The 15,553-nt window shown below is 39.1% G+C and overlaps 1 protein-coding gene across 6 annotated transcripts in view; it reads left to right on the forward strand.

The window, feature by feature from the left end:
• Dmtn (transmembrane and coiled-coil domain 2 protein Dmtn) overlaps positions 1-15,553 on the forward strand; it is a 198,103-nt gene that overhangs the window by 160,029 nt on the left and 22,521 nt on the right. For all 6 annotated transcript variants that reach the window (XM_019043766.2, XM_019043765.2, XM_019043770.2 and 3 more), the window contains one exon: positions 4,340-4,493. In XM_019043766.2, coding sequence (XP_018899311.1) covers positions 4,340-4,493 — 154 coding nt within the window. The remainder of the gene's footprint in view (positions 1-4,339; positions 4,494-15,553) is intronic.

Genomic DNA, 15,553 nt, shown 5'->3' on the forward strand with positions numbered 1-15,553 from the left:
ACTAACAAGTCAAAGTCAAGAAAAAATACTGATTGTGAGTTGGTGGATAAAGGAGATGAAGTTTATTTTTTACATGAGTATTTCTCATGGAGGTGTAAAACTTGAACCTCTATTTCTCAGTTTCAACTCGATGTGGGCTGGCTCCTTTCTGTTTAACGCGGTCCATTCACACTGAAGCCTACATCTGGTGGAGGGAGATGAGATTTCATCACGATATGGACCTTATTTTTAATTAGGAACGACAATTTCTGGCTCATTTGTTAAAACTTTCATGTGCATAGGGAAACTGGTGGTAGGCACATATAATGTTTCAAAACCGCATGAGCCAGGAATTGTAGTTCGTATAATTGATAAATGTAATCCAAACCAACAATAACTCTTGATCAACCCGTTTTCGTTTTAAAATTCGCCGTGTAAACATTCAACGGAAAGGTATATGGTGATCTCACATCGAATGGTTACCGTACGGGATGGCCTCGACGCTCTCCGTGATTCACTGGCGGGCAACGTGTTCTCGGATCTTGTTAATTCGGTTCGCTAAGTTCAGTGTCTAGAGTCAAGGTTACGTCAGATAGCTCCAACTTTCATTCATGAACTTTTTAGACTCGTAAAAATCTCTGTGTACGCTCGAGCTGCCAGCTTCTGGGAGCATCGCTTCATCAGAGCTCCGTTGCGCTATGTTTACAGTCCCTATCTCAAAGTGGGCATTAAGTCATCAAGTTCTTGTAAACCTCCAAAATTATTTTCTACTCCGAACTCGCGGACTCAAATAAATAATTGAAATTGATGATAATGGATGTCTTTACAGAAAGCTTTCGATTAAGAACTTGTATCCTAGTGTAACGTTACCGCACTGGAAAAAAAAAACACACATTGGATCTAGAGTCTAGACTCTTAAAAACATCGACAAAAAAAAATACTCTTGATTCAATCAGATTTAAGCTTAAATCAAGAACCAAGCCTCTTAATTTAAGCGGATTTCCTTTTGATTTAAGCTTAAATCTGATTTAATCAAGAGTCCTTTTTCTTGTCAATGTTTTCAAGAGTCAGGACTATAGATTCAATGTGTTTTTTTTTCCCAGTGCGATTGACAAATGGGCTGAATCTTGGTTCCATCCAAGGAAGGAAATAGTTTTAAGTAGATATCTTCACAAAGTCAGTGAAAATTGGTTACATTTTGCAATAAGGAACCGCTATCTCTGGCTCTTTCATGAAGGATCATATATGCATAGGGAAACCAATGGCATGTATGTTATTTCTAAAATGGGTCAGAAATAGTGGTTCCTCATTGCACAATGTAATCCAATTAAGGGGTTGTGCCTGTCGTCAAGTACTCTTTGTGAAGAATTTACATGAGATATGGGTAAAAAATAACTGGTGGAAGTGCGTTACGTATCCCTGAAATGATACTTCAGACTCATGAAAGAGTAGTTTCAATTTCAGTGACAATAATTTTCCTAAATGTAGAAAATTAGAATTGATTCTGAAACGTACACCTAATTGAGGATTAAGTAAACTTATTTAGGCCTCTAGGAAAACACGCACGGAATATTTTACTCATTGCTAATCAGCATCAATGCACTTGCTTACAATATTGAGCCGTCAATTTTTGTGTTACCCAATTAAATATTTTACATATACAAGGCTAGATTACTACGGAAATTTCCTTTAGTTCGAGTGATTCGTGTTGCATTTTCAGATAAGAATTTTTGTGAATATTTATCTTCCTTGAAATATTATATCAGATCGTTCTATAAACCTCATCATTGTTCACGAAACACTCGAAATGAAAAAGCCACCTTAACTTTCAAGTATTTGAGAAATCTAAACGCAATTTACCGAAAAATGTCTAAATCACCTCGAGAAGTGCCTAGATTTCGAACAACATCGCCTCGAGTCAAGAGGCCACTCACTGAAATTGTTCAAATTTATTGGCTGCTCGATAGGAGAATTTCAGCTTGTAACTTCTTAGGAGAGAGGGGAAATCTGCAAATTCCACTCCAAGCGTTATCAACAGCATGCTTTCATTAATCAGTTGATCTTTTGAAACCTCCATTACCGTCAGTTTACACAATTTTCATTCTGCCCCTTCTTACAGAATTGTATAGCAGTTTATTATGAGAATGAAAGATCATCTTTTGATATTGGTACAAACTATTGTAACCAACATGGTATTTTAAGGAGTCAAACGTATATTTACCTAAAAAAAATTGTAATATATTGGTTATAAGTGTGATTTAAAGGGAAGGGGCATCCCTTCAAAAGAAATGGTTGCTTTGACCTAACCTCCGTATTCTTATTTGTTCTTTTCCGACCACGAATATTCAATTACTTTAAGAAGATTGTATTTTATCGAATCATCTGCATTGGCTGAAAACTTTTCAGGAACTCGGGGAGGTAACATTTTTGCGAGAGCACATAAGAACCCACACAGAAGCCCTTGAACTATGTAAAATTCTACATATAATCCTACTAGAACGCTCTTTAAGTAGGAAACGTGGTGCCTTCTTTACCGACTGCTGCCATTTTTCCAGTTTAAAATTTGAAAATCAAGAGGCACATTTAATAAAAATATTTTCATCACCGAAGCAATTATTCTAAAATGCACTTCTGAGTTCCTTTTTACAGCCACAAACTCTCGGTTTCGCTAAAATTGTAAATATTTTATCTCGAAATTATTCCATTCAATTCGACAACGTAGGAATTAAATTTGAAACTCGTTATCAGAGATTTGTCAGATTATGTGGCACTCGGACGCTCTGAACGTGGGACGTTGTTATTTTTTTAAACGTCGGCCCTCCGATGCGGAAAGGAATTGAGGGATACAATCCCTTTTGAATAATTCAGACCGCGTTGAGAAACGAAAAAGGGACCCAAAACGGAGGAAACTTGTCCGAAACAAATACCATGTGTTTTTTCTCTCCATTATTCTGTGTCTGAATGTGCTTTATCTTCCCTTAAGAAACTTCTCGTTCTCAGAAATTCTATGCAATGGACAAGTTAGCTTATCATAAATTTAAGCGGAATTTGAAATGCTGACTAAGTTTTTGAGAGATCTCCAGGAACTTCCTCAGTGAGTCCTCTCTGAAAGGTCGGTACGGAAGTAAGAATTTTTAATGGAAAATTTGTTAACTTTGTAATCAACAGAACTTAAGCGCCGTGAAGTTATGCAATTTTTATACTTGAATAATTTCTTCACGTTGCGTTCCCGCTAAATCCTAGCTAAATTCTGCGCAATTTAGTTCTTTCCTTCAAAATTTCCACTTTTCGCAAATCCGAATTTCTGTAACCTTTGCAATAATCTGTTCTTTCCAGGATTCAAAATGCGTGAGAAAAGAGGGAATAAAAAAGCAAAGATTTTGTGAAACCTCTGAAGAGAAGAATTTTTTAGGGCCGTCTCCGTTGTAGCGCATGGTCGTCATTAACTCACGAGCCCTCTCCACAATGCTCTTCTGCCATACCCATGGCTCATGAGTGCCGCATTTAGTTGGCACACATAAGTCCGTTGGGCAGAATGTAAAATCCTGCTTTTCCATTTCTCCAAAGGGAATCACACCAACTTTAAAATTGTTTCTCAAGCAGCTGTTTAGAGCACACCCCTATCTTTCCCACTCGTCTAAGTTCCGTTTGACAGACATACGTCCAAATTATGTGTCCGCGCGTCTGATTTTGTCTTACTTTCAACCCTTTACATGTGCTGGCATATTAATGGCTAAATTGTTAAAAGCACCAAATAAACGTTTCTACCAACCAACCATATTTTCCTTGTCCTATCTTTTAATTTTGTGTACTCCCCTTTTGTGACCCCTACTTTTTAAATTTTTCAAATTCTGTACTTCACTATTTTGATCTCTCCCCCACGGAGAAAAAAAACTCGTGCGTGAGACCCGAAGTTTAGGTCATATGGATCTCTGAAATTTTCAATTTGAGCATCTGAACACTTTAGGTCTAGCTGCCGAAGTTCGGATCACACATCTGAAACTTCAGTTCTTACATCTGAAGTACTTCGCTTCTCACATCCGAAGTACTTCGGTTCTCACATCCGAAGTACTTCAGTTCTCACATCTGAAGTACTTCAAATGTGAGAACTGAAGTTTCAGATGTATGATCCGAACTTTGGCAGCTAGACCTAAAGTGTTCAGATGCTCAATCTGAAAACTTCAGAGATCCATATGACCTGAACTTCGGGTCCCACGCACGAGTTTTTTTTCTCCGTGCCTAAGGTGTTAATGACCCAGATGTTAAAAGCACCTTTAAATAAACGTATCTACCAACCAACCAACCATGTTTTGTTGCCGTCTCAGAAATTTGATATGGATGAATGTTTTTTTTGTTGCAGGCACACGACTGCCGGCGAGATAGCGATGAACCGGTGCAAGTCACCGGTGACGATTCGACATGAGAGAGGCGGCTCCGCTGACACAAACCTCATCCGTATCGACAATTCCTCAAACCACGGCTCCAACGATGACCCCGTCTTTGAAGACGAGCATGTAAGTCTCATTTTCAGTCCATCTTCTGGACTACATTTTGCAATTTGGAAATATAAATTCTAGCCCGGTTTAAAAACAACGTATGTGCCATGAATTTCCCTATGCTCATAAGTGTTTTTCCAGAAGAGCCAGAATTTATAGTGCCAAATTGCAAAATGCAGTCCTTCTATCCCACAATCAAATTCGGACCGTGTTTAGCAGAAGAGAACCAAGCCATAGCAGCCCAGCCTTCAACTGGGCCATTTAATGTTTGTGTAAAAAAATCAGTTGCCGCTCAAGTCAAGGCACATCAAAATAAGAGAGGAAACTCATTTATCCTTCAATGTGGCGGTCATGCAATCTTAGTTACTTCGGAGCTAAAATAGTTGTATCGCGTATTTCGGCCTGTAAGCTCCGTGATCAACACCACGTGTATCTTGTGTAATTTTTGTGTATAAAAATCATTTGCCGCCCAAGTCAAGGCACATCAAAATAAGAGAGGAAACTCATGTATCCTTCAAAGTGGCGGTTATGCAATCTTAGTTACTTCGGAGTTAAAATAGTTGTATCGCGTATTTCGGCCTGTGAGCTCCGTGATCCACACCACGTGTATCCTTATGGCGCAAGTTGGGTCTTTATCACCTTTGAGATGCCCAAAAGCTAGACCAATTATACGGAGCCATTACCGTGCATTTGAAGAAGCTTCACTCGAGACTGAAAACGCAGACCCGGGAATGATTATAAGACCGAAGGGGTAAGTTTAAGTGCGGAGCCATTAATACGAATTACGCGGAAATCTTCACTTAAGGAGGGGGATTTTGTGCGCAATCGTCGTGCCTTTTCGAGAACCGCCACTTGGCGGCTTTGGAGTAATTGAATTTCTGGAGTCTTGCAAGTGGGTATTTCCCTACTCGGGCCGCGAGTTGAAAATGCATTGTTTGAACGCGAGAAATGTACGCCAAACAACGCATTTATCTTGGCGCCCCTTTGAACTCGGGCAGTCCAGCCCCTCAGCGGTTATCACCGCAATAGATCTCGCTCCACTGACCCAGTTAACGACTTTTACCACTTAAATTTATCTTCGACCAGCATCTGTCGGCTTATTTCCACCGCGTTGATTTCCAGGGAGTGTGAAACTAAAAGCCAAACCGACTCGGATCGCCTCGATCTTGCTTCAATCTCGCGCCACTTCCATTGTGTGCGGGCGGATTTCTGGTTGAATCGTAACGAAGTCATGGCCTGGCGTGCTTTGCGGTATATCGATCGATTCTTTACCATAGCTTCGAATGGGGAAATTTCGATAATCGATCACTCACGCCTTGCTACTGTTACCAAGGTCAGGGCATTAAAAGGCACTCTGACTCCCATTTTTTTAAAATGTCAACAAAGTTGTAAAATTGAACGGGCCGAGTTTATTTTGTTGCATTGTTTCCTTCCTTTTTTCAAGTGGGAGCGGGGTGATAAAAAGTGTTCTAGATGGGCAAAAATGAAATTTTATAATTTCTACGTCCTAATAAGAAATTATATATTTTATGTCCGTGTTCGGAAATTGTACAGTTTATTAAGATGATGGAAAAGAGCTTGCAAATCGTACCAAACATGAGTCCTCTGGGGTACAAAAGTGCACTGAAAAGGGAACGAGCGAAAATGAAATGTGCGGTGTGGAATAAAACTTCTTTTTAAAATGGAGTTTGTCAAGAGCAATTTTATTTCGATTAGGAGTTACTATTTCTTCGTATTTTTTCTGTCCTCACCGTTTCTGTAAAACCTCTTTACGCACCCAAATACGCGATTCATTTTCGTTTTTCTGTTTAGGGCCCAAATCCATAACAGGTACCTTCATTGATAGTGCTAATGCCTTTATTGACATTATTATGCGTTACAATGCTTAGAGATGAAGAGATAGTAAAGTGTTAATACTGGAGTCCCACTAACCGAGTTGATAGTCTTTCTATTGTTCATTCGCAAATATCTTCTTAAAACGTTACACAAACATGAAGAATGAGCTGATATATTTGGACTAATCTTACGACAATTTTATCGCTGAAAACAATAGGTATTTAAGGTGACAGATGAGAAGTACCTGCATAATTATTTTGCCGCTGAAATAACTTAAGTTAACATCCCACAGTTCGAACTACGAATCTTTTCATCCAGGAGCTTTCTGACTTGAAGACGCAAGCCTTGTAAGCTTTTCACAGTCTGTACTAAGTGGATTTTGGAAAACTTTCGTAAGCTAAATTCATGGATCTATCCATCGTGAAGTCATATAATGGTAGGAGATTCTTCGTGAAATGATATGTTTTGGAAATAAAATGTGAATATGTCTGGATTTTCCTCACATTTTTACTCGCTACAAAGGAGCGGGTGGGAAGATTTAGTGTTCAGAAGCTTATAAGCCCCCTAAACAATTTTTTGACCGAAAAGGAGGGTTGAGAATGAACATACTCTCCACCAAAAATTCACAAATAACATTTGCTCGAGGTTTAAAAAATTAAAAAGTTTGAGGGCACCTCCTGGGAGTTTAAATTGTTCTTTATGAAAGCGATTCACATAATCGTTAGAATCGCAAATTCCAATATTTGCCGATGAAGTGCGAATGCGCAGTCGAGGATAATCAGGACGTTTTGGCTGAAACAGAAATTTCAAGGCACGACAGCAAAATTTCCTAACTTTTCCTCGACTTTTCTAGTTGAGGTAGAATTTCCTGAAGTTTCGAAATATTTCAAGACCTCCCGACGCACAGTGCGTTGATTACACGGGGACGAGTGTCAAAAATCGATATCTCAGTTAAAAATTGTTGAAATTTCATAAAAATTTGGTGAGTTGCTCTTCTTGGTACGTACTATCTTGTGACAAACAGAACTTTTTGAAAGGAACATTTTGAGGGGGGTTTTGGGCCCCGTTTTGAGGGGAAATTGGATAAAACCGTTTCAGCTTGATATCTCCTTGAAAAAAATAGGATATCAAGCTCAAGTTCGCACCAAAAAAAATTAGCAAGTGCTTATTTTTAAAACACATCAATTTACCAAGAGAAAAAATAGTTCAACGTTGCTGTGTTGCCATTTTTTGTTATTTTTCATTACGGGTTTTTAAACCTTACAGAGCGTAAAATATTTTTTTTTCTTATTAAAATGCAAGTTAATTTAATTATTCTAATTTTGTTTCTCATAACTTCTACGTTTTACCTCATGTTAGCTTCATTCCTACTGGTAAGCACTTTCTATTTTTGATTTTTCCAATTTTTAAATCCTTTTTTTTTGTGGCGAATATTGCATTTTGAAATATTGCTCATTTTTAACCCTTTTTTCCACTTTCATGGAGTGGCAAAAAAACTTTAACAGTATTTGTACTTTTGTGCACGTGGATATATTCAGTGGTATGTATACTTTCAGAAAATCAACGTTTCATCTGCCTGATGTTGCCCGTTCGGACGGAAATCATGATTTTCCAGGGAAATTTGGCCATTTTTCAGGTGTTTTTGGGCTTTCTTTCGACTTTGATTCAGAGTTCACAAATTAACCTTCAATTTTCAAGACATTTTGCACTGCCACAAAGAGATAATACTAGAAATAGTGTCAAAAAATGGTAAAATTCATTTTTAAGTATCACATGATGCCAGCTCGCTCTAAAAAATAGCACATTTCTTTATTATTTGTATCCACGTATATGGATGCATACATATGAACTATTCCGATTACATGAACCTAGTTTCCAAAAAATATTGGCATGAATATATTAAATGGCATGTAAAATAGGGGAAATTTGAAATTGAAGTAGCTCAGTGTTGCCAAATTTCATGAAAACATCCATTTTCGCAAGGCTCAAGAACCAAACGAGAGGCAGAAAACCCCGAATAATGGTAAAATTCTTACAAATGATCATGATTTCTGTCCAAACGGGGGGCTACGGGCAGCTGCGAACTTTTAATTTTTGAAAGTGCACATACCACTGAATATGTCCACATTGAAGTATTTCCAATAGTTGTCAATAGTTTTTTTGCCACTTCATGAAACTTCAAAAGGACGTAGAAACGAGCCCTGCGAAAATGGAAGTTTTCATGAAATTAGGCAACACTGAGCTACTTCAATTTCAAATTTCCCCTATTTTACATGCCATTTAATATATTCATGTCAATATTTTTTGGAAACTAGGTTCATGTAATCGGAATAGTTCACATGTATGCATCCATATACGTGGATACAAATAATAAAGAAGTGTGCTATTTTTTTAGAGCGAGCTGGCATCATGTGATACTTAAAAATGAATGTTACCATTTTTTGACACTATTTCTAGTATTATCTCTTTGTGGCAGTGCAAAATGTCTTGAAAATTGAAGGTTAATTTGTGAACTCTGAATCAAAGTCGAATGAAAGCCCAAAAACACCTGAAAAATGGCCAAATTTTCCTAGAAAATCATGATTTCCGTCCGAACGGGCAACATCGGGCAGATGAAACGTTGATTTTCTGAAAGTACACATACCACTGAATATATCCACGTGCACAAAAGTTCAAATACTGTTAAAGCTTTTTTTTGCCACTTCATGAAACTTTAAAAGAACGTGAAAACGAGCATTGCGAAAATGGAAGTTTTCATGAGATTTGGCGACACTGAGCTGCTTCAATTTCAAAGTTCCCCTATTTTACATGCCATTTAAAATATTTACATCCATATTTTTTGGAAACTAGGTTCATGTAATCGGAATAAGTTCACATATATGCATATATATACGTGGATACAAATATTAAAGAAATGTGCTATTTTTAGAGCGAGCTGGCATCATGTGATTCTTAAAAATGAATTTTACCATTCCTTTACATCTTTTTCAGTATTATCTCTTTGTGGCAGTGCAAAATGTCTTGAAAATTGAAGGTTAATTTGTGAACTATGAATCAGAGTCGAATAAAAGCCCAAAAACACCTGAAGAATGGCCAAATTTCCCTGGAAAACCATGATTTCCGACCGAACGGGCAACATCGGGCAGATGAAACGTTGATTTTCTGAAAGTACACATATCACTGAATATATCCACGTGCACAAAAGTTTAAATACTGTTAAAGCTTTTTTTTGCCACTCCATGAAAGTGGAAAAAAGGGTTAAAAATGAGCAGCATTTCAAAATGCAATATTCGCCACAAAAAAAGGATTTAAAAATTGGAAAAATCAAAAATAGAAAGTGCTTACCAGTAGGAATGAAGCTTCCAGGAAGGATAGAATGGCACTGAAGCCTGTTGATCAGAATGCTCCTCATTGTTGTCATCTGCAATCGGCTTCTAATTAGGAGCTCAGCACTGGCTGGAATCGACCACCTGTGCGGGCACTAGGTATCGATAAAAATCGATACTATCGCTGACAATAGTGTTGCCAGATATACCACTTAATGTTCACCACATAATTTTTGGACAATTTCGACTTTTATTTTTAGGGGGATTTTTGTCACCATTCAACGCACTGTGCGACGTCTCAATAGCTTGTCAGTCACCTTATATTCGGCACTGGAGAATTTACACTCAAAATTTTGTCGCATCATCCGGGAGTGCTTAATCAGTTGAGTTCACAGTATTTTTCATAATGCTTTCTATAATGGAAAACAGTACACGGAGAAAAAAACTTCGTGCGTGGGACCCGAAGTTTAGGTCATTTGGGTCTCTGAAATTTTCGGATCAAGCATCCGAACACTTGAGATCCAGTTGCTGAGGTTTGGATCACACATCTGAAACTTCAGTTCTTACGTCTGAAGTACTTCGGTTTTCACATCCGAAAAACTTCGGTTCTCACATCTGAAGTACTTCAGATGTAAGAACTGAAGTTTCAGATGTGCGATCCGAACCTCGACAGCTAGATCTAAAAGTGTTCAGATGCTCAATCTGAAAACTTCAGAGATCCATATGACCTAAACTTCGGGTCCCACGCACGAGGTTTTTTTCTCCGTGTTTAAGAATGGATTTAAAAGTGAGAAAATGCACCGCCTTGTGACGTCATCCGGCGACATTTCCCATTTGAAACATTACCCTTTGGGTGGAAAGACTAGGGGCGTTCACCGGGATCGCTGTGGCGGAGAAACTCGAGCAGTGAAGTCCTCGCGCGAAAAAGGATGCAAAAGCACGGAGACGGAGATGATGTCTCATGATGCACTTCAATTACGCGACAGGGACACGGGATACAGGGTGCAGGGATCCGCCGCCTCCACCTTAGACTTGGAATACGATCCCACTTCAAAGGGATCACACTCCGGAGTACGTCCTCGCGGCCTTTCAATGACCCGCGCACGGGAGTCGGCACCACGCCAAAAGAGACTTATCAATATTCTTCCTTTTCGTTATTTTTTCATCTCCCAGAGTGAAACTCCAAGCCGTTATCACCGGAGTACCTATATAGGGAATATATGTTGCCGTCTCAATACTGCTGTGCTAAGGAAAAACGCAGTATGAACCTCCAGGCGTTGCCAAATTTCCTTTGATAAAGCACGAATTTTCGGATAAACTTATGAATGTTTTCTTTCCAATTTTTCAGATACTTTTGCTCGCAATATCACATAAAGTTCCTGAAAATTTCAAGGAAAGATATTCATAACTTTCAAAAAAAAAATAAACATTTTATCGAAGGAAATTTGGCAGCTCCGGAAAGCTCATACGGCGTTTTTCTGTAGCACGGCGGAATACTCTAACAGGGTGAATAGTTCTCCCCGAGTTCGAAACTTCCAGACTTTTCAAGTAATCCGACGTAGAATTTTTGTTGTTTTTCCCCTCGTGTCATTTCTCATTGAATCTGACTTTTCAAGAACAGTTGGACTAAATTTTACAATTGGGAACCACAATTTCTAGCTCAGATTAGAAACAACGTGTGCACAATCAGTCTTTCTATGCACTTAAGTTTTTTAACGGGCTAGCCAGAAATTTTGATTCCAATTTGCAAAACGAACTCCAGTTTTCTCCTATTATAATTGAGAAAGGAAATTCCGCTGTTCGACTTTTTTGGAAGTTTTCAGCTTTCATGCGCTCTCGTTCCTTCTTTTTGATTTATGTAAATGGACAAGTTGCATTCCTGCGTAGGAGATATTGCAAGCCTCTAATACTCGTTCGTCTGTGGTACAGCTGATCGTGAACCCGTGTCGAGAGCCTGTTTCTCACGTGTCTACGGTGGCCCCGATGCACTCAAGTTTCACGGATTAAAGCCCCTTGCACTTTCGTCCATGCATCTGAAATACCACCAATAAGTTCAAATCGATTCCCGAGAATTAGTTTCTCAGCTCGGTGGCCAGGACCTTTCTCTCGTGCAGTGACGTTGCGTGGCATGCTTTGCGATCAATCGATTGATTTGTCATTTAAACCTATGGAAAAGGATCGATAAACAGGGTGTAGCTTTTGATCGGCTTGGATCGACTCCATGTATCAACTTTCGACGCCCGTAATTCGAGAATCTACCACCTTGTTCCAGACATTTCATTTACAACCAGGTGCGATCAGTCCAATATTGCCAGTTTGTCGCCTGTTGTCCGATTCCAACGACGTTATTAAAAAGGAAATATACTCTGATGTAACCTTGTTCCAGGCATGGAGGGTTCATTTTTGTCCCCTCAAAATGTAACCTAGGATTTCAAATTTTTCAAATTTTTGTCAAAGTGGTGATTCCCGAGTGCAATTTTGACATTCTAGGGGGCTGTTTGAATCAGTGTCGAGCCGTGAATGATGAATTAATTATTGGTTTCTCCCCTTTCAAAGCTATGGTAAAGAATCAACTATTGAGGTGTTTGTCGCGAACACCCTGTTTATCGATCCTTTTTCATCGGTTTAAATGACATCAATCGATATATCACAAATCTCGCCTCTCCTACAGTCTTGTAAGCGCCAATCTGCGTTTCACGCCAACTGACCGCCTGAGACTGCGTTTGGCGCAATGCGAGAAGTTTCCGTGCAGTCTTGAAGGCGCTATATGGGTTTTACGCCGACCGTACTATTTGGCGCAATGCGTGCAGTATTCCTAAAGTCTTGCAGGCGCTAATATATGTTTAACGCCGGCCGGACTGCGTTTGTGCGTTTATTTGAACTCGCGTGTTAGAATAATCGCGGCATCGAAAAAAAGAGCTTAAAAGTCCCAGGTTGTGTTTTGACCCCGTATAATTATTAAATATATTTTTTCCGAGAAAATTTAGGAAAGTTCTATATACCCACGACTATTATTCAATCTTTTTACTTCACCTCTCATCAAAAGGTAAGACATCGATGACTGAATGTAGAGATTTGTAAAATATCGCGTCCCTGAGGGAGGCCAACTATCTGCTATTAGTCGAACTACGCGATCTCGTCTTCGAGAAATTTTCTTCCTCCGCGCCTCCGAACTTAAGTGCATACCGCTGAAGTGGTGATGTCGGCTAAGATTTATTCCCCCTTCCGATCAAAGCGCCCTCGGGTTCGAATCCTCTTGAAGTTATCACTGCAGCGTTGCCAGACATAATTCCTAAATTTTAATTATCATTGGGAAGAGCAACGCTCATCGACATCATCCGGCACCGAGGGATCAGCAATTTTAAACGCGTTTGATATCGATACGGGAGTCGCGAGTCATCGATGAGGTCAACGTCCGCTGATCGGTGAAGAGTTTTTCTGATTTTTTACAGGGATCGGTGGAAAGTAGGTGCATTCTTATATGTCATCGGTGGCAACGTCCCGAGGATTTAAGAGGATCCGTCCTCCTCTTAATCTGATTAATGGGTTATGCGCGCACTATGCGCGTCTCGCCTGTTTTTTTTCCTCTTGACTTTCACTCCCTCGCAACGAGACAAATTACAGACTTGCCGGATTGCACACTGAAAAAAAAATCTCTGTGTATTTACTAAGAAAAGGGTAAAATTACCAAGAATTCAGGGTTCCGTTTGATCCCAGTTTTTTCTTGGTAAAATTACCATTTATGGAATTGGTAATTTTACCGAGAAATCTTAGTAAAATTATTGAACTTTCGCGGTAATTTTACTGGACCTTGGTAAAAACGCCAATATTTTTTATCGACTGTGGTAGAATTACCGAGATAAAATGGCAAAGTTACCGGGAATTGATTACCAATAAAAGTGGTATTCTTACCTGAAAAAAACAGTAAAAATACCGGTTTTTAGGTAAGCTTACCAGTCTGTCTTGGTGAAATTACCAATAATTGGTAAAAAAAGTGAGGTAATTTTTCACCATTTTTTTTCTTGCGTCATCAACGAGGATGCGCACGCTGGCGGTCAGTGCCAGCGAAACCACTCCGAAAAACTAAAAAAGTAGTATATGAATTTGAATCGTTAAAGCTTCGGCTATTATCCCGAACAACAATATCAGTCTGGCTTGATATTCACAAAATATCATCCTTCGAGCGTCTCTCGACGAATGACGTCATCGACTGCGATTCTGCTTAACTTCGTCTTTCTCAGCCCCATAAGGAAGTACTTCACTTCACGGTGGTCTCGCGTCGTCTCTGAAGACGACTTGCTTCCGTTCCAGCGTTTTTCCTCCGATCTCTTTCTTCAAAATGCCACATGCACATTCGAAGGATGCCGATGTCCCCCTATTAAAATATTTATTTCGGAATAAAGTTACAAATATTTCGCTTCGAAATTTTCATAGATAACAGATTAAATTGCGAATAAAATCATCCTTAAAATGACATGGATATGGATTCACAGGTGTACTAGATAATATGTATTTTATGAGAGGACGTCCGGCAACATTCGAATGTTCTTGCGGCGTTTTTGCCGGTGCAATCTCGGAGCGATGATAGGAGATCTCTTTTTACGCGCAGTTTTCGCGGAAACCGCCGCGTCGCGCCGCACAGTGGATCGAGTCAATTAGAGAGGTCGGACATGAAATTTTTGACTAAAACCGCAAATTTTTCTGTTAAATTAGTCACATTTTAAACTTGAAGGGGTGCCTTTTGAAGGGAATTTCACGAGAAAAGCAGTGAAACCACTTTTAGAACCTCAAAATTTCATATAAACGGAGTTATAAGCGTTTAAAGTTTCCAAATTTTGTCCGACCTCTCAATTTGACTCGACCCAGTGTGCGCCGTCGCGGCCGCCGGTTCATTCCCCTATGAAGGAAGAACCGAGTAATGGCGGTGGAAATCGCGAGTGTAGATGCGCCGTTTTGAATCGGCGAATCTCTTTATCCGATGGAAACGGCGCCCACAACCTCACACGAACAATGAGTCTGGAATCTGAAAATTTGCGCCCACTCGACCGCGCTCCTACTCAGAGTCTTTTGCCAAATTTATAGAATTGAGCCGGATTTTGTCTCTTTTAATGTGTACACTGGAAAAAAAACACATTGGATCTAGAGTCCAGACTCTTAAAACATTGACAAGAAAAAATACTCTTGATTCGATCGGATTTTTCCTTGAATCAAAACGAAATTCGCTTAAATTAAGAGGCTTGGTTCTTGATTTAAACTAGATTCTGATTGAATCAAGAGTACTTTTTCTTGTCGATGTTTTTAAGAGTCTGGACTCTAGATCCAATGTGTTTTTTCCAGTGTATCTTCAGCACTCCGGAGAAGGATTCGACAGACAGCAGGGTTGCAGTTTTTCATGAAAAATAAAATTTTGAAAGTTCACGTGAAATATTTCATACAATTTCAGAAATTTTTGAAAAAATATTGAAAAATACCAGTTCCTTTTTATGTTTCGCAAAATGTAAAAATTTTTGTAAAATGTAAAATCGCTTATAACTCCGTTTGTCTAAGACTTTGAGGCTCTAAAGGTAGTTCCGTTGGTTTCCTCGTGAAATTTTTTTCTACAAGCATCTCTTGAAATTTAAAATGTGACGAAATCTTAATATCTAATTTGAAAAATAGAATGAAATTGTGAATCAACCACTGTACTAATTGCGAGGGGCGTTGGTTCATTTGAAAGGTGTTGTTCTCAATGCTTCGGGAAAACTATAAATTATTTTCTGGGGTTCGTCCCCGATTTTTAAATCCCTAAAAACTCATAAATTGGATGAGGGGAAGTGGGGGTTTTATGTTTTTTGTTTTTCGGAAAAGTTTTGTTGCTACGCATCTTACTTTACTGTTTGCTGTCTTTTTATCAGCTGTTTTCATTCAACAATCATC

Source organism: Bemisia tabaci, chromosome 7 (assembly GCF_918797505.1).
Source record: "Bemisia tabaci chromosome 7, PGI_BMITA_v3".
Classification (NCBI taxonomy): Eukaryota; Metazoa; Arthropoda; class Insecta; order Hemiptera; family Aleyrodidae; genus Bemisia; species Bemisia tabaci.